Source organism: Otolemur garnettii, unplaced genomic scaffold (assembly GCF_000181295.1).
Source record: "Otolemur garnettii isolate 467f Iridium unplaced genomic scaffold, OtoGar3 scaffold00103, whole genome shotgun sequence".
NCBI lineage: Eukaryota > Metazoa > Chordata > Mammalia > Primates > Galagidae > Otolemur > Otolemur garnettii.
In genome coordinates this window covers 3,450,520-3,470,396 of record NW_003852498.1, presented here as the reverse complement: position 1 = coordinate 3,470,396, position 19,877 = coordinate 3,450,520, and the positions used below count along the sequence as shown (strand labels likewise).

The 19,877-nt window shown below is 35.3% G+C and overlaps 1 protein-coding gene across 1 annotated transcript in view; it reads left to right on the top strand.

The window, feature by feature from the left end:
- CXXC4 (CXXC finger protein 4) overlaps positions 1–19,431 on the top strand; it is a 23,000-nt gene extending 3,569 nt beyond the window's left edge. The window contains exons 3-4 of the mRNA XM_012809275.1: positions 2–574; positions 18,452–19,431. Of these exons, the coding sequence (XP_012664729.1) occupies positions 2–574; positions 18,452–18,496 (618 nt within the window). The 3' untranslated portion in view covers positions 18,497–19,431. The remainder of the gene's footprint in view (position 1; positions 575–18,451) is intronic.
- The last annotated feature ends 446 nt before the right edge of the window (positions 19,432–19,877 follow it).

Here is a 19,877-nt window from a genome sequence, read left to right as displayed (position 1 = left end):
CGGCGGCGGCAGCAGGACCAGCATGCACCACCGAAACGACTCCCAGAGGCTGGGGAAAGCTGGCTGCCCGCCAGAGCCGTCGTTGCAAATGGCAAATACTAATTTCCTCTCCACCTTATCCCCTGAACACTGCAGACCTTTGGCGGGGGAATGCATGAACAAGCTCAAATGCGGCGCTGCTGAAGCAGAGATAATGAATCTCCCCGAGCGCGTGGGGACTTTTTCCGCTATCCCGGCTTTAGGGGGCATCTCATTACCTCCAGGGGTCATCGTCATGACAGCCCTTCACTCCCCCGCAGCAGCCTCAGCAGCCGTCACAGACAGTGCGTTTCAAATTGCCAATCTGGCAGACTGCCCGCAGAATCATTCCTCCTCCTCCTCGTCCTCCTCTGGGGGAGCTGGCGGAGCCAACCCGGCCAAGAAGAAGAGGAAAAGGTGTGGGGTCTGCGTGCCCTGCAAGAGGCTCATCAACTGTGGCGTCTGCAGCAGTTGCAGGAACCGCAAAACGGGACACCAGATCTGCAAATTTAGAAAATGTGAAGAGCTAAAGAAAAAACCTGGCACTTCGCTAGAGGTCAGAGGAGATGATTTCTTGTTTCCCAGTCTCCCCCCTTCCCTCCTCACTCCCTCTCCCTTTCAGGGATTCCTGTCTGGCTTCAAGATGCAGTCCCCCTTCTCTGAAGCTCCATTCAGATTGTAAGATAGAGTTGTAGGTGGTTTGCGGAGGGCATGGCCTCGCCACTGCCCGCCCCAGCTGCACTTCACTTGGCACCGCCCTCCTAATAGGGAGGGCGCCCCTCCTTTTTATCTCTGGGGGGAAAATAGTGTAATTGGTTTGAAGAATCAGAAGTTTCACATTCAGTATGCTCAATATTTTCCTTTGGTGGTTTAAAATGCCCCCTCCTCATTATTAAAAAAGAGGGGGCGTCTATGCCCAGAGGATTGGACGCATCACATCCTATATACATTGATTGGCTAAGAAAGACTGATTAGTCCCTGATTATAATAGTGAAGACACAGTTTGTGGCACACAAGCCTATGTTCTCATTAAAAAAATAATAATAATACAACAGTCATCACTGAAGCTAAGATAACCTGGATTCAAAAGATTTTCTGACCCTTTCTAGAATAGTTTTTCTCTTCACTATGACAGAATGCTTCTGTTTCCCATTGTATTTTCTACATAATCTGATATTTTTTATGAAAGTGGAAATAGGATGGAAAGCTGATCTCTCCCTGCAGTTCTTAAGATGGGACTTAGAATACAGGGATACAATCAGTTAATTTCAAGGCAGGAGGTGGTGTTTTGTTTAAAGATAATTTATATAGTTTCATAAATGAATGATTTCTGAAATTCAGTTATCATTTACTCCCCACCCCACCCCCCCAAAAAAAGAAAGAAAAGAGAAGTCTTTCCCTTGGGCTCTGCATTTGACAAGTGACCATTTTATGGCTGCAGAATTGTTCTATTCTCCAAGCTCAGTTGGGGTTGATACCCAATATGGTCAATAACAGGTTTTTTTTTTTGTTTTTTTTTTTACCTATATGGTCTTAAAACTGACACTGTACAGATGGTCACTGAAGTAATCCTTAAGTGAGGCTTTTAATTATGTTAAATACAAAGATTGATGTGTTTATGAAATTTTCATATGATGTCCTGATCAAAAGATAAAGGGGAAAGGGTGAAAAATCACAGGTAAACGGTTTTGGTGGTATAGAGACAAATAATCATAGTTAGTCCCCTGATAAAATTTACAGAGTAGATGTTAGATGTTCATATATACACGAAACTGTAGGTGGTAGATTCAGCATTTGGGAACATTAGATGGGCTGGATTGCAGGGTCAGAGTGGCTCTTGCAAGTTTATCAGCAAAAGGGCACTTGTACATTTTTTTTTTAATTGTGAGCACTGCTTAGAGGAGATTTCTCTGTGAAGAACTGGGGAGTGGTCTTCTAAGGGGTAAAGAGAAAGGGATAAAGAGCTTTGTTACAGTTTTAGGCACAAAGATGATGAAGATTTTTTTAAACTTTTAAAAATTGTGTATAAGTCAAAACAGCACTTTGGGATTCCAAAAATATCAGAATTATATTGATGTCATTATTGATCATGATCAGCTCCATCAAAATATTGCATTTATTTTTCATTATAAGAGAACTCATCTCTTTGTTGAAAGTTTAACTTTACTGCAAGGGTGATTTATTACATTTCCTTTGGCAACAGTCTTCAAGCAAAGATAATAGCAACTATAATGTAAATCCGTGTAGTTTCTTAGGTGGCATTAACTTCTGGATTCTATTTTCTGTATTAATTTCTTAATAACTCCTCTAGGATTTAATGACCATTGGAAATTAAAATTCAGTTCATATTGAAATTTTATATTAATGCCCAATTGATAAAGACATGCTATCATTTTTTCCTATAGAAATGTAGTATCTAGAATTATTGATTTTGTTCAGGTATTAAAACTGATCTTTAGCTAGACCCCTGGTACTACCTCAAACCAGGATATATAGTGGATAGGACCATTGAATAATTCTGATTTATTTAGGAAATAACCACTCTGGAGGAACTTGATGTGAGTACCAATAGGTTTTCTGTACAAGTTTCTATGTTGCATCAGTCTAAACAGATTTCATAAATTTCCTATTTTTTTCTTTTGATAATTTTCCCATAAACTTGTCGTGATGTTCAAACTCTTCAGTATCTTGATTGCAAATCCTATAAAAATCATCTTTTCTTCTTCTTTAAAATTTTCATGCACAAAGTTCTGTTGATCTTCAGAAGAGAAGGTGTGAAAAGGAGAAGAAAATTTCTCCCTTTGTAGAACTCTAAAGATGTTTACCTAACTGCAGGCCCCTCCTCAGCAGAGCATGAGTTATGATTGAAGGCTAAGATGATTAATGGAACACTGTTTGCCTGAAAGTTAAAAAGTTTTTAAAATTGTCGAAGATTCTATCTAGGTCTTTAAAGAAGGCAATGGCAGCATGACTGCCTTAAACCCACGTGTAGCCACACAGTGTGGTTATAGAAAACCAGCTAGGTGCATGTCAGAGTGACAGGGTTTACCTGACTGAACCAAAGGTGGCACTGGGATTGTATGGAGGTGAAAAGTCCTCTTGCTGACCTGGCTTCCCTCCTAATTTGGTCCATCATTATCTAAGGAAATCTTTTAGAGACTGGATGGGTTCCTGGCTGAGAATAGTAATTTGGAGACTCATTATGGATATCACCTGTGCATTTCAGGTGTAAACTTTGTAACTAGTATTTGTTGGATTTAAATTATGAGCATCAATGAACATCTGGATCACAATCACAACACATTCTTATTTATTACTTTAAATGACTGTGCCCCTCTTCCTTTTGACTTGTTCTCATCCCAAAGACTAGAAGCATAATCAGATTTTTTCAGGGTGAGTAAACTGAAATTAAGACCGACTCACAAGGATGTATTGGGATTCTTACCCACAATTTTTTAAAGCCTCTCCAGCATTCCTTTAAAACTCCTTTAGCTATTTTTACGTTGTTCTGCTTAGTTTCAGAGCATCTTAATGCCCTAGAAAAATGTTTATAAAATCACCGTTTGATAACAATCAATGCAATAATGCACATATAACTTGGAGTTTTTCTCTTACGTTTTGTACTGTATATTTGCATAAGCCATTGTTCATTTAGTCAATTACCCCGTTAAAAATAGCCACTAATTGTTCAAAGCAGTTATTAACAATGCTGTATGCCTCTTGTGTGACAAGACCTGTTTTAAAAACTTGTATTCTAAATGATCAATATTAAGTTCCTAATTATAGTATAGGAGATCCTTATGATAATAAGATACATAATAATATTTTATCTCTTGCAAAAGTAATCCTTCAGGTTTTTTCATTCACAGCAGTTACATTTCTGATGCTCAAATGTAACTTTTAAAAATATCTCAATCTGATACGGCTCAAGGGATAAAATTGTCCCCTGGGCAAGCCAGCCTCTTAGTCCCTGAACATTGTTCAGGTGACATGATTGATCTCTGTGGGACAGCATTAGAGACCACACAGATCTGGTTTCTCTCCCATTAGTTGATTTATGGAATTACATTAGTAAGCAGTGCCTCCAGAGATTCCCCTGCCCCCACTCTTGGCTCTTTTGCTGCAAGCTACACACCACCACCATCCTTTGGGTAAACTGGAAGAGAGATTGGAGAAGGAAGGTTGTAGTGAAACTGGAACAATTCCATTTCTCTCTTTTCCTGCTTTTCACTCTTAAATATTTGTCTGCTGATTGTACAGACCAATAATAATCTTCCCACAAGTTAGGTTGAGCTTCTAAAAGATTTGGTTGAAAACATCCAGATACTTTCCCAAAATTGGTTACTTGCTTCAAGAGATGTTTTAGGGGAGGAGAGACATATTATATATGTTGGTAAATTCTAAGAGCCCCAACCATATAAATTGCACTTGCCAAATTCTATACAAAATACTGTCTGCAATTTGTGCAGGAAGATGGCACCTGCCTCCTGAGGAAATTCATTTGTAAACCAGACATTAAATAGGGGTGTCACTCAAACAGAGCCATATAGCTAAGCAATGAAATAATTCTATAATGGAAAATGTTATAAGTTTTTGAAATTTGGGGGTTTTAAAAAAGTCATCCAGGAAATGTAAATGTTTTATGCCTTAAGTGGAAACATCCACCAGTTTGTCATTGTATGTCATAATTTAGAAATGGCTCTTCATTTTCAGTTTCAATAATTAAAAAACATGCCAGTAGGAAAAATATAAAGTTTTGTTTTGATCCAAAAATGTACATATAAAATTGATTGTAAAAAAAGAAAGAGGAAATTTTTCAATAAATTTTTTTAAAAGGGCAGCATGTTAGCATTAGAATTTTAACATAGAAAGAATGTAAGAGTTTGAGTTTTATACATGACAAGAAAAAAGCTTAGAAAAGTTTAGTTTTGACTAAAGCCGTAAAACAGATTTGTGGCCAAGGCATCACATGTAATACTAGTCTAAGGAGATTCATATTCTGTCACTAGGTTTAATGCAAGGAAATTAAAGTTTGTTCCATATACTTTAAAACAGTTAATGCTATGCACAATAAATGCATACAATTTTATCTGTCAATTAAAATGTATGTTTGAAAGATTAATTATGTTTAATAATTCCTAAATGAAAACAGTACCTGTACCCATGCAAATATCATGTAAATTCTACGTAATCTTTTAGCGGCACTTAGCCATAGTAAAATAAGGCAATTAAAACTTGCTCATAAATTATACTATAAGCATGTTTGTTTGAAATTCAACAAAGTATAATCAGTCAGAAAGCAAATAATAAACAGTAGACTTCAGTTTGGTCAGATAAACATACTTGCATATTTTAAGAATGGAAAGTATTGACTTTTAAACTATTGATTGAAAGTTTTTAATGAATTGATGACACAAGTATTTTTGCATATTCTGTTGAGTCTGAGCCATCTGTTATTGTGGATGCAGAGTAACTTTTTATAGTCAGACTTACCTATTGATGAATATAGAAAAATTTAATGAAATAGCCTATAAAAACTAAAAATGTCAAGGTGTGCAAAAAGAATAAGCATTTTATCCATATTTGCTCTAGTTGGAGCACCCTTTATCTGGTTCCAGACTGAAAATTTATGTTGGTGTGACCCTGAAAGCATTCTTGAAGTAATCTTTATGCTAACAGACTTCAGCATTAAATTATTTGAGTATCTCCTTAAAATAGGTTGAAAGTGTGTGTTTTTTAAAAGTCTTGAAAGTGGTTGGTGCTGTTGGAATTTGTAGCTTAACTTCAGTTGTTCAGATTAGATCTGAATATATAGTTCACCAGAGATCAATTCACTTTAATTTTACCACGAAAAAACTAGGAAAGTGTCCTACTCTTCAATTTTTAAAAAGTGGATATGTCCATATCTTAAATTTATTTTTATTCAGATCATACAAAATATGAAAATAAACTCTTACATTTGTCATACCGAAATATCTAATTAAAGTAACAGGTCAAATTCAAGATTTACTTAATATTTTATGTAAATATACAAAGTGAAGAAAGGATTACTGCTTTTTAGTTTTCCTCATATTCCTGGATTGATTTTTAAAAAGCAAAAATGAACCAAAAATACCAGGTGAAGTCTCATCTTTATTGTGTGTTGTAGAGATCAGAAGATCTTGGGTAGGGGAGTTGAGCTTTCTAGGAAACCTTTTGTAATAAAAACTTACTTTCATGAAAGTATTTTTTTGTGTAAATTTTGAGGATTTGTTGCCTTCATAATTTGGTTCTTTGATTTGTGCCTTATCGTAGCATACTTTTTAAAATCCAGCAATTAGACTCTTCAGGAGTTTCAAAATCGTGGGGGAGGGGCACAGGGAGGATTTTATCCTCAAGTCACATCTTGTTCCATCACATGCCAACCCCTGTCCTGAAATTGAGCTATTCGGCAGGGTAATGGAAGAGGCTCCCTCCATTCTGCATCATATGTTTTCTGTTGTTTATTGAGTTATGTTGCACCATACTTCAGATGCGACAGCCATTTAATAATGTTGAAGACTTAGCTCTGCAGGGGCTAAAAGGATCCCAGCAGGCTTGTTAACTTCTACTCTAAAACATTATGAGAAATATTTTTTCCTCTGTGAAACTTCTGGGGCTTTCTCTTAATTTCTTTTAAAAGCATAAGAATCCATAGCTAGGTATGCGATCAGCCTGCTGATATTTTTCTGTTTTTCTATTTCTTAACCCATCTATTTCACTTTATATTTCTTACTAAGTAAATAGTGGCAAAGCAAATAAGTACCTTTTCAGATAACTCATATTTGAGATACAGTTCTTTGACAGATATAAGTTATAAATTACATTCAGGAAATACATTATGAGTCTCCTAGATTTTCGTTTCTTTTTAATTAAAAATTATATTTGGGCTGTGTGGCCACATACTTAGGTAAGACATTGTCGAAAGAGTTGCCAGTATCAAGTGACTAAAGAGTTGAACTGTGTTAGGTATATTAGCATAACTTCTCTGATGATTACTTACTGTTTCCTCATCAATAAGATGGAGGTAATTATGTGTAGTTTAATATTTGCAAACAAAAGCTACTGTACAACTTCTCAGTCCTATTTTAAAGGCATCAGTAAAAGTGGAGAATGAGGCAACTATATTTACAAAAAATTCAACACACCAACAGGTTACTTATAGTTTTTAAAAATTAAAGTCCAGGTAGACTATTTTGTGGCGTGTGTTTTCTGAATATTTGTTGTAATTGTCCAGATTGGCAAATATCTGGCTTGAGCTTACTTGGAAGGAGGTAGACAAATTTCCTTAGTCTTATACCTGCTTTGGCAAGTGTTCTAAAAAACCGAGCAAATTTTCCAGTGGAGTCAGTCAGTGTGGGAAGCCATTGATAGCTTAGTGCTCTTTCTCTTTTCTTGCTATAGGTGCACCATCACTATGAATTTTTGTGTCTCTTAATAGAAGTGTGTGTATGTGTGTGAGTGTGTTTTGTGTTACTAACCCGGGACCTTCATTTGGTTCCCATTTTCATTCTTTGGACAGACACAGGGAGTTATTCTAAATGTAAATTAGCGATTCCAAGAGTATCACTGTAAGAGAGAAGGGGATTCTAGTTGGAAATACCTTAACAGATGTTGGAAATTAAAAATATTAAGCAAACTTGGAAAACTGGAAAAATGCATATCATAATATTAGTAGGAAATAAAACACCTAGATTTTCATTTTGAGATAAAAAGTGAATTGACTATGCTGAGATTTTTTCTTTTTAATAAGAAGAGGGTACTTATAAAATGTAATTAAGCAGTAATAGGAATAGTAATAGGCCCTCGAAGATTTGTAATACTAACCAAGAAAGATTAAAAACAAAAGAAAAAGGAATATTCAAGCCATGAGGCAATGCAGTTTCTAGAAGGAACTTTGACAAGATGGGATGTGGATGTCTGCTTTGCTTCAGCGGTTGTAAAAGTTTTGCAGACAATGGAACGTATATAAAGGAAAGATCCTTTTTTATGACTTGACTCAATACTTTTTGTTTGAGAGTCAGAGCTGAGGCTTGAGTGGAGTGGGGTGGCAGATGAATTAGAGATAAGGAAAAACAGATTGTGTTATAGCCGATGTTATTATTTTTACTTATGCCTTTGAAACATTTGGTAGAATAATTCCAAAGAGTAACTAAAAGAGAATACTTCCAAGATGGGTGGAAAAATGGTATCCCATTTGTGTCTGTTCTGCATTTAAATTTATATTTTAGAAAGCATTTTTGAGAAAGTAAAGTGTCAAACTATGGGGAAAACTATGTTGAAAGCACTGTTCCTTGCTCAACAACTTAAGACAAAAAAGAAAGAAAAAGAAAAAAAAAAAACTAATACCACCAAATGGATGATTGATGTCAAAAGGCCAGAGATGGCCTAGAAGGACAAAGAGGGAGGAATATGTGCTGATAGAACAGGAAGAGTCATGGACATGGCTGTGTGTTTTAGCGAGTCTGACCAATTCCAGATAAGACATATTTTCTCCAAAATGTTACAAAGTAAAATGTCATCAAATATTTTTTTAAAAGAATAGAAGATCATACAGATTTAATTAGGTAGAAGTGGTGAAAATTAATGATGGTGGATCAGTGGTAGGAAAATAACTATGCTATGGAATGACTTCTCTATCGGCGATACTCTTTTTTATAGGTTAAATGAGATAAACGATGATTTTAATGGAGTCAAGAATAAGAAAAAAAAGATACAATTATCAGTTGTTCGTAGATGGATGTGATGTGAGAAGATGTGGACTCTCCTATTAAACGTTAAATATCTTGTGTGGTCTACTTTTAGTCTTTGAAAAACAAAGTAGAGGACACTGGCTCGTTTCCATCTCAAAAGAAATATATTGGATCTTCTCTATAAGGCTGCTGAATGTAGAGTTCAATTTGTTATGAAGTGGAATGGATATACCAGTGTGCATGTCCTGGGCTGCAGTATAAATGTACTTTAACTACTGGTTGCAGTCAAGTCTGGAAAACACGAGGTTAGCAACAGCAACATCACTACTGAACGTGTCTGTAGTGAGGAAAGAAATTATACTTGAACATTGTTGTCAAAGAGTCAAATTTAAATGTGTTTCTACAAATAGTGTGTCTTTCCTTCTTCTAGGGAGGTCTGTGCCTATGTTGTGTATTTCTTAATGCGTGACATTAAGCACAGAATAAACCCTTGATAAATTTAATTCAGTTTAACAAATTTTAGCTAGGAAGGCACTGTGATCTTCTAAGACTTTTCATAAGTTCTCTGGCTACATAAATACATATATGTATGCATACATAAACGCACAGACGCATAAACACATGGACACAGAACCCCATGGACACATCAATACACACTTCTGGGCTTAGGGAACCCAAACTTTTCTGGACTCCTAACTGGCCTTTTTTAATATCTGTGTAATTCTCTAACTCCAAGTCCTTCATCCTAGGTATTTAGTTCCCTGTTCTTATTTTTAATTCTCCATCCAAAAAATGGACACAATTAAAATAGTGATATAGAACTTTTAGAAAATTATGGCAGCAGTCTCACACTTATTAAAAAAAATTCCTGATTCGTCCTTGGTTTAGTTTTCCACATCTCCATGTGTAAAGCAGACTGATCTAATTTCTACCTTGCTACATCGTGTGTCGCTATGGTGTTGTATTAAGTTTTCAGTTTTATTTCAAGGCATATTTCACTGAGAACTGGAAACCTGGGTTTTTACCCTAGAGAAATGCCTATAGTGGAAGGGGGAAAAAGTAAAGGAAGGAAGGAAGAGGGAAGAAGGAAAAGGAGACAGACTGCAAGGTTGTTCCAGATTTACGGGAAATCAGAAAGGAGCACGTTAGCAGAAGGATTGCAATGTTCAGGGTCTTCTTGGGTGTTTTAAATGAGAAATGAGTAGTGATAGTTGTCTCAAAAGGGATGATATCACTGGTGTATGGAATGACGTCTTGGGTTCTGAGTTTAGACCCAGTAAAGCCACTCAGTGCTGTTTCTTTTCATTTACCATAGTAGAAAAACAAAAATTCTTTTTAAGAGGAATTCTTAAGTCTGCAATTAGAAGCAGAGAAAGGCCAAGAGACTAATGTTCAAATTTGATACTGGTGTTAGGAATATAGAGGACATCCAGCATCTACAAGCAACAAATTGTTCAAAATAGCAATGTCCTTTTGAAGTGCTTGGAAGGCGAATTTCCTGAAAAATACAGAATGTACATATAGAAGAGTTTCTGGAAAGATTACAATGAAAAGACTATGAATGACTGCATTTTAAAAACTCTGTGACTGAAAAGTTAGGCTTACTAATGTTTTTTACTATTGAGTTAACTATGTAAATGTGACTATGTTTGCACAAAGAAGGAACATGTGATACTTACAGAAAAAGGTAGTCCATGGGAACTTCCTCAGGAGAAATGAGAATCTTAATACTTGAGGATATTGCCTAGCATACAGTATGCTGGTGTCATGCTAGGGAGAATGCTTACTAGTATGTATCTGTTTAATGACTGCAGAGGAATCAAAATATATTTCTATATTACATGCTAACAAGCATGTAATAATTTGACAAAGATTAAATTAAAATAATTGATGGTATACATTTCAGCTTTATTATGTAAAAAAGAAAATTAAGGAGAAAGACCAGAGTGTCCCCATCAGAGTGATTATGAACTTGAGCATTTGGTGTGAAATGTAGTTAAGAAGGAAATAACAATGTAGTTAAGAAAGAAAGTAACAGAGAAACAGAGGACAGAGGAGGAAGAGAAGGTCTCCAAACTCTAAATGCTGTTCTTAGACGTGTAGTCTTAAGCAAGCACGTTATTTTGGTCGTCTAATTGTTTGATTTATTTGAAATTAGTATTAGTATTTTCTAAATTCCATTTAGTAGTTCATGAACACAAAGCATGCTGTGATTTGTAGGCCGGGTCTATCCCAGTGGTCATGTATGTATCATAACAGAATTTGAACCTAGTGAAGGTCAGTGACTGCATCTTAAGTGCTACGCAACTTAGCCTCAGCCTGATTTTCACTTTTACAGGATATTAAAAAACAAATATTTTTTACATTCTCAGATGTATAGTAATCAAAGAGAATCACTGTAGTTTGGATTTCTTATGGATGTTAGGTGTAGCTATTGTATTTTAAATATGCATTAAAGACTGTCCAAATTGTAGCTTTAATCAATTAAATAGCACCTCTTAATATACTTTTAAGTGACCTCACATTTTATATGAATATTTCTTCTCCTTTCCAGTGAAAAAGTGATAAAATTAATATAGTTAATATAGTTAATGTTTAAAATTGTCCAACAATTGGGTCAGGAAAAATGAGTCTTTTTTTTTTTAATAGCTAATTACCAGTGATCTCACTTAGAGGTGTTGTTATATTCAATAGGAATTGCTAGCATGACTTTGAGAGGAGATTGATTTATTGAACTTTTATGCACACACGTTTTCGTATATGTACGTATTTATTCATGTTCTATAACTACGTATATTCACATATACTTACACATGCAAATAAAATATATACATATGAGTGTAGGAGATAGGGAAACTATTCCAATCATGTATACTTATAAAGTATAAGATTGATTTTATTGACCTAACTTTTGCTTTTTAGTCTCAATTTTATTTTTAATTTCTTTTCTGACTCCCTCTTACATGTGAGATTAAAAATATGATACAAAACTACACTTCTTTAACCTGTGGGTTCATGAAGGGTTTTCCTTTCTCTGCTTACCATGGTATCACCATACTACAGTCTATTTTTGTATGTTCAAGAATATTTTAAAAAGTAAACTACCATTTATACCACAATAAATTTACTTTATTTGTTAGACTGATGTGGTTTGAAGTAAATAAATTAAGATATAATTATACAGAGTAATCAAGAGACTTGCCCAAATTAAGTAGTTACATTAGATCAGGCATCCTCAAACTATGGCCCACGGGCCACATGCAGCCCACCTAGGACATTTATCCGGCCCGTCGTGCATTTTTGCCGCCACTGCCTGTCCTGCTTAGCAGCTGACTCATCCCGGGGCCCGCACTCTGGCCCTTCAATGGTGTGAGGGACAGTGAACTGGCCCCCTTTTGAGAACCCCTGCATTAGATACCAGGACCAAAAGCAAGTGCTTTCTTTGGGTCATTTCTAGGCCAATGTGAATCCTGGTGTTAGTCCATTACTTTCCTTCCCAATCCATTCTCATTGCTTGGACAGTTGTTTTCCTGACTGGCTCTACCTGCATAAAGACTTGACTTACTACCTTTACAACATAACATAGAAACAAGTTTGCTTCTAAAGTTACACTGCCCAGTCTCAAATCGTGCTGTCATAGTGGTGATTATGAGGATGGTGGTGGCTATAGTGAGTGTGGCAGGGCCAGGCTGGGGGATGAAACTTCATTCCCAAGGCAGAAAAGTAACAAGAGCAGCTATCAGTGAATCAATATTAATGAAAGGCCATCTCAAGTTCTCTACCATTAATCAGAGGTATCTTGGCCACAGATGTCAATTTGGAAACCAAAAACATGGACGGATCCTTACAATCCTAGTTATGTCCTTCCTCCCCCAAATTGTGTCATAAAAATGAGGGAGTTACTTATTTGGTGCTGTCTCCCCTGGATAGGGGGTCTAATATTCCAGTTAATGGTAGTACTGATAGATATTTTTGTAGCTTATAGCTATAGCCTAAATAAGGTGTGATTCTACCAAAGACTTACATAGTTACATGTTAAAAGAATTGGAATTTATGAGAAAAAATGATCTGTATATAATATAAATACAGATACATTATGATAGGGCAGAACAAGAAAGTATTGAGGTGTAATTTAAAAAGTAAAAACAGTGTATACTGATACTAATCCAAGTATTTTAAAATTGAGATATGAATATGAAGTTGTTTTTGATTTAATAATAAATTCTTGGACTGCGTGATTATCATTTGTCATAAATTAATAGTTCTCTCATACTAAGTAGCCTGTGAAATAGCAGTGCTTACTAATAATTATATTATTAGACTATTATGAACCATGATTTTGTGACTATATTGTTTATAAATAGAATATAGAAAAATCATTCTGTGAAAACCTTTTGGCTTTGCTCTTACAAAGAATCATGAAAAAAATAACGTTTGGGAGGAGGCGCTCACCTCTACTAGGTATCGTTTTGTGCCATAATTATTAATTGTTCAAAGATTTGTATTAATGTGTATTAATTTGTGTTAGCGTGTGGGTGCTCTTATCCACAGAAATGTATAATACAATTTCCAATTTCTACAACTAGGTCTTGAGATTTTTGTCAATAAGAAAATTGGGAACCTATGTATCTCAAATGTTTCAATGCGCTTAGTGAATCACATTAGAAAAATGTAGTTTTTCATAAATCAGGAAACTTTTTGCTTTTGTTTTTACCAAAAAAACCCAAATCTTGAAAGTTTCATGTGAAACTGGAAAAAACATCACTGAATAGCTAAAGGGAAACAATGGGGCCTAGTACCTTTTGTCTTATTTATTCATTTTATATTATAAAATTTCCATGGTTCATTCAGGTCTTCAAATTCTAGTGTGTGGCTCAGGCGGCTAAGGTGCCAGCCATATACACTGAGCTGGCGGGTCCGAATCCAGCCCAGGCCCACCAAACAATAATGACTACGGCTACAGCCAAAAAAAAAAAGGTAGACTCAAACATAGTGAGGGTTTCCAACATCAAGGCCACAGATGTCCAGGAGTCTAAGAAACTTATAGTGGGATTCCTCACAGTTAAAACAGTATTTCAGAAGATTTTATAAGAGATTGTAATGGCTAACTACAGCTTGAAATTGATTTTGTTTCAAAAAATATTCATATCATATGGCAAACAGGAAATGATTCGATGACTTACATTTCTTTAATTAATTATAAATGGGAAAACAGGAAGTTATTTGTACCCCAAAGTACTGACTTCCATTTGGAAATCATTATATGAGACTCATCTTGTTTCACATTAGAATTCTGAAGGCCTGGGTAAATCACTGAAATTTTTGGATTGGGAAATATATAAATAAGTCGGAAAAATATATTTCACTTTAGTCATAGACATTTCTAATGTCATAATCATTCTCTCAATTTAAAATTGTATGCAGTCTGAGGTAAATTTCAGCATCAAAAGTTATTAATTTTCTCTTTGGGACTCCAAGTCTACCTTTATTAAAAGAGATTAGTTTTATGTGTGGGGTTGAGAATATTTTACATATTGTATTTTATTAGTAGATACGAATGGCCAATCTGCATATCTTCCTATGTAGCAGAGTCATAGATGCCCATTTTTAGCTTTTATGAGCTGAATTTTTATTGGACTTGATATATTTCCAACAATACTATGTAGATACGTCCTCCACCTGAGGACACTACTTCCATAAAACACATGCAAATTCTTAAGGTGGCAGCCTTTGGGGATTTTTAATTATTTTAGGTAGTTTAGAACAAACTGAAACACAAATCTGCCAAAGACATCAATAACTTTTCATATATTTTTAAATAGTAAATGTAAAATGTATTTGGACTTGGATTATATCATTATATTATTTAAGGAAATTCCTTTTCTTTTAAAAGTTGTTCAGGGGAAAAACAGAAGACATGCCTATGAACTTGAAGGTCGTCGGTATCTGGCTTGTGTAGGGATGAATTCTCTGCAACACGGTGCTTTTCAACAGTACCAGAAAGAGAACTGGGGCTGCAGGTTCCCCCACGGGTCTCCTGGGAGCAAGGCTGCTGTTTGCCAGTGTTCGCACCTGCGGGAACAGTGAGGGCTGCCTTAAACAACGCTGATCAACTAAATTCTGTTTTTTACTTCCCCACCCCTTCTCTTCCAGTGGAATCTGGCTTTCCTGTCACTCAGGATAAAGGTCCCCTGCAAGCATCGCTGAGATTCAGAAAGTCCCTATAATCTCATCAGGAGTATGATTCCCCAGCTGGGCTTTTGAATTTATATAACTTGAAGGTAGCTGGTCAGGGTATTTAATCCCCCGTGTTGGTATGCTGAGTTCCTGCACCATTTACTATCGAAGTTTTCCTATAAAGATGACCTCATTCGTGGACAGTTAGTAAAGATGTGTCCCCAAATTAGTGCAGACAGAATTAAAAATCTATACTTTAACCTAATATTTTACCTATCAAAACAGTGTTCCTTCACCCAGCTTGGCTAGAAGAGCCCAGTCCAGGCCTGAAGTAAATTTCCAGGGAGCCTGATGAAAATTGGGAAAAGATTGGACATAGAACTGTTTCATGTGCACCGTAGGACACTGAGTTTTGTCACTTTTTAACCCTGTAATAAGCCTGTTAGAGAAAGCTTACTACAAATTTCTGGTAGATGCCTTGATTACTTGTTCTAATGAATGCATCAGTAGTTTTCTTTTTCTTTTTCTTTTTTCCACATATTTTATTTTATGTGATTTTCCAACTAAACATTTCTTGGCCTCTGGACCTCCAAGATCTTAGTACAAAGAATGAGCAGTTTTTAGAAGAGCCTTCCCAGTTTGCATTCTCATTTTCCCTGCAACCAGTTGTCCATGTACTTGTACCTGGGAATACGTACTGGCCTCAATATAGGCATAGTAATATTAAAATACATAGTAATATCACAGAATATCTATGACAGATCGTGTTAGTGTAGAAAAATCTGTGCTGAGCTTCCCTCGTGTTTGCCTAGTTTTTAGAGGTGGATTTTTAGTGCTAACATGCATTGAGAAGTGACTATTTTTTTCCACACAACAGTGACTTTTGACCCTAGCTGGCATTTTGTAAGCGTGCTTCTCCTAAATGCGGCAAATAAAATTGAGTAGCTGAAAGGGGCACAGGAAGAGCAGAACGTTGGAAAAGAGATTTAAAAGTCTATTGAAGACATAAGGACTTCATCTCATTTAAAAAAATGTACTCCATATATTTTTGCTGTTTATCTTCATAAACATATATGTTTATCAAGATACAAGATTACATAAGTATATATTTATAATCTTGTTTCCAGTTGGCATCTGAGAGTAAGTTGGCATCTCCGTGTCATACATATACACATAAATGTGCATATATATGAATATATATGCACATGTTTATTTTTCATATGTGAATTTGTAACCATAGATCTATAATTGCATGGATATGCTTGGATCTAACTTACCTCGTTAAAAATGACTACATTTATATAAGTGTGCGTGCTTATATAAAATTTATTCTTAGTTGGCATCAGCCAGCAAGTTAGCATCTGGTATAAACTTTTAAGTTTTCATTTACTGCTTGTGTGTGTGTGTGTGTGTGTGTGTGTGTAACGCATGAATATTAGAATGAGTATGTCATGTTTCTTATTACTTTATAGAGTTACTTTAATAATGATTTAAAAAATAGAATCAGGATATATCATCATTACATTTATCCCTCAAACCGGTAAAGCTAGAAAGTAGTAGAAGGTTTTTTTCACTAACAGAATCAAAAGATTCAGTTATGCCAACTAAGCTGGAAAGCAGAAAACTGATTAAGCCATCATGGATAAGGAGTAAAATATTAATAAGATCAGTACTATTTTTATGAGATTATGGAACATTTTGTTTGTACTTTTAGAAAACACTTCAGAAGTTACATTTTTTGTATATACCTATGTGCAAACTTAGGTAAATTATAGCATATCCATGATTTGTTTTTAATTCAGTTACTTTGAAATTTATTGTACTGGTTGTGAGGACTTTCTAAAAAATTTCTTTTAGTGCAGATAGTGAAAAGCAGGTTTGCTTTCCGAAATGGTTATTTTATTCATTTGAATTTCTAATTGACATCTTAATCAATTAATACTTTTTTTAGATGACGTTATTACAATAGGACAACGTCAAGCAAATAACTCATGTCTGAGGAGGCAAATAAAAGCTAATCTCAATTAGAATGCTTGCAGTAGAATTTTCAGTGTATTTTTGAAAATAAATTTCAGCGCTGTTAACATTCTCCTAAGATGTATTTACAAGGTATATAATTATGTGTTCATGTTCATGAATTTTTGTATACCTACTCAATAGAAGTGTATTGGTGGCATGCAGTGTATATACTTGTTTAATCCTTAGCAGCCATCTTGCTATAGTATCTACACAGACTTGTTGAACTGGTCTAAGAAATAAAATCAACTCTCTTTCATTAGCCTTCATAGGAAAATTTATTCGTGACTTATTGTTTCTTGTGTACCTTCACAGTGTATTCATGTGATTATGTATGTATATCTTTAGAATATATGCAGACTATAGGACGAGGCATTCTAAGGAAGAATATGACATGCTGAATTATTAGAATGTTGATACACAGATGAAAATTCAGGCTTAACTACCTGTTGCCTACCCGAAATACCTCATAGTAACCTACAAGCTTTTTGTTGAAAAGATTCTTTGTACTTTTGGATACTAGCTTATCACTCCTTTGGAAAACCACTGATAATATTTTGATGGCACAAAAGGAGAGTTAAGCCCCACTGAGTATCATTGACAGTATCAATTCTCTTCATACATACATTGACTTGTTAAAAATAAAAACTCGCTTACTTTAAAATAGTGATACGTTTTGTCAGTAGAGTTCTCGTTAGATTATTCATAGAACCATGTTTAACATTTAGTAATTGATAAATGATAGAGGTAATATGAGTGTGATATTTATTGTTAGCCTGTCATAAAAAAATCTGCAGAGAAAAGAAATTACTTTCCTGAACTCTGATCCTCAGCTTCACATAGGTAGCCTATGTGTGTATATATTGGGATTTTGTATATAAAAACAGGGGCTAAATTCTGGTTTAACTTTTTGCTTGCATTTTTGTTAGTGTGCTAGGAGGCAGGGTAAGTCAATTGCAGTTAAACAATTACAGCAAACACTCTCACTCACACTGAAGGCTGTGTGCGTAGCTGATTATGTCCTTTGAAATACAAAACCAGATAGATGACCTGTCTTAAAAAACAGTCACTCTAGAAAGCTAAGCAGCAGAAGTGAATCCTTTCCTTTCCTCATGATGTGGCGGTGCCATCTGTGTGTCTCTGCTCCTGACACTGAGGTGATAGAGGCATGCCGGGAGGCAGATCCAGATTTTTGATACCTGTGCTGACTGGTCTTCATGCTATTTGGTTAGGAGCTTCAACCTTCCTTTTATTCTGATTGTAATCTATGGATGTTTCAGGCTGCATTTCCTGTATACTTTAAACCAACATGTTTTAATCACTATATTCAGTAAATTACCATTAAGTCGATGATTCTTGTTTTTGTAATGTTCTCAGATCCAGCATTTCTTTTTATTAAATGTGGAAATAGATGTCATTATGTGGTATATTGGTAACTAAAAATATTACCAAAGTGTAAAGGAGAAAAGTCTAATTTTATATTGGCACAGAAAGAAAGCTTAACTTGTTTTCTTGCTCTTTTTTTATAGAGAACACCTGTTCCCAGCGCTGAAGCATTCCGATGGTTCTTTTAAAGCAGTAGTAGATCTTATTTTCAAGGCATTTGGAAATGAAGGGCAAACTAATGTCTTGTTTTAAGAAACTGCTTAGTCCACCACTGAAGAAAATATCCAGAAATTATTTTCATTTTATGTATAGGGGTTTCTTCAAAAAAAAAAAAAAAAAAAAGAGGAAAAGAAAAAAGACACATAAAAATAACGTGGGATCTTGGGGAATCGGCCAGTCTATTTACTTTCAATACACTGATTCTTTCTTTGATGTAATTTAGCTATACTAGTGAAGTTGTTGTCTATTTTGAAAGTGGCTGTAAAAAAAAATAAGTTTGGGTAAACCCCTACTGTAAAATCATGTATCTTTGCAAAGTACATATCTATACTTCATTTTCAAATATATGTGTTTCAGTACTGTAAACTGTACAGATAGCAGCTTGTATTTTGTGTGTTTAGACACAAGGAGACAATCATGTCTGAGCATCTATGGAGATTAACAGTTTGTACACAACAGTATGGTTCTGCAAGTTAAATCGGGAGCAATAAATTTTAGCTTTAAATATTTTTTGCCAGTTGTTTCTAGAAGCAGCCACAGCACTGGCACCATTTTGCCACGCATCTTTCCGTAGAGACTTGATGCCAAGTTTTTCAAGACTGAAAGATTACGATGCATCCAGCGATGACCTTCAGTTGTCTTGTTGCAAGAGGGGAAGGTGTTATGAAAGTCTCAATGAATCTTCGAGCACTATATTAGAGTAGTGGTTATGCACCTGCATTGCTTACAAACGAGCTGTACAGAAGGGTATACCTCCCAAATACTTAGTGTAGTTGATTTGTCTTGGGTTGCACTGTAAGGCGGAGTACTCAGAGTAGTCGGAAAATGCAAAATCTGTTGTATGATTTAAAAATAAAAAATAAAAGCAGTGTTTTCTAGGCTAAAGAATAAAGTATCCTATCTTAGGGGGTGAAATCCATGACTGACTTTTTTTTTTCCCAGCCCAACATGAGCTGTATAAATGTTTTATGTTTCTTTGTTTATTTTTTACTTATTTTTTTGGTAGGAAGAATAAAATTGAATAAAGAGTATCCAAAAGTTTTAATTCCATGTGTGGTAACTTTTTATTTTAACACTTGAATATCCTGAGGCCTTCTGCCTTAAGGCATGGCTGGATATATTTTCAGTGTAGAAGAATTGAACCCATTGATAAGAATGAACTGTTTTATTTTTTTTTAATCTCTTTTTAATCTTACTTTTTCATAGCCTCCCAGTTGGACCAGTAGTCTTCCCCTAGTTTTTCAGTGGAATGGTCCCTTGTTGCCAGTTCTGTTCTTGTTACTTGATGCTTTCAATTCCTGAGAAGGTAGGGCCACAGTCTGTGGAATTAGGTAATGTAAGATACCCCCA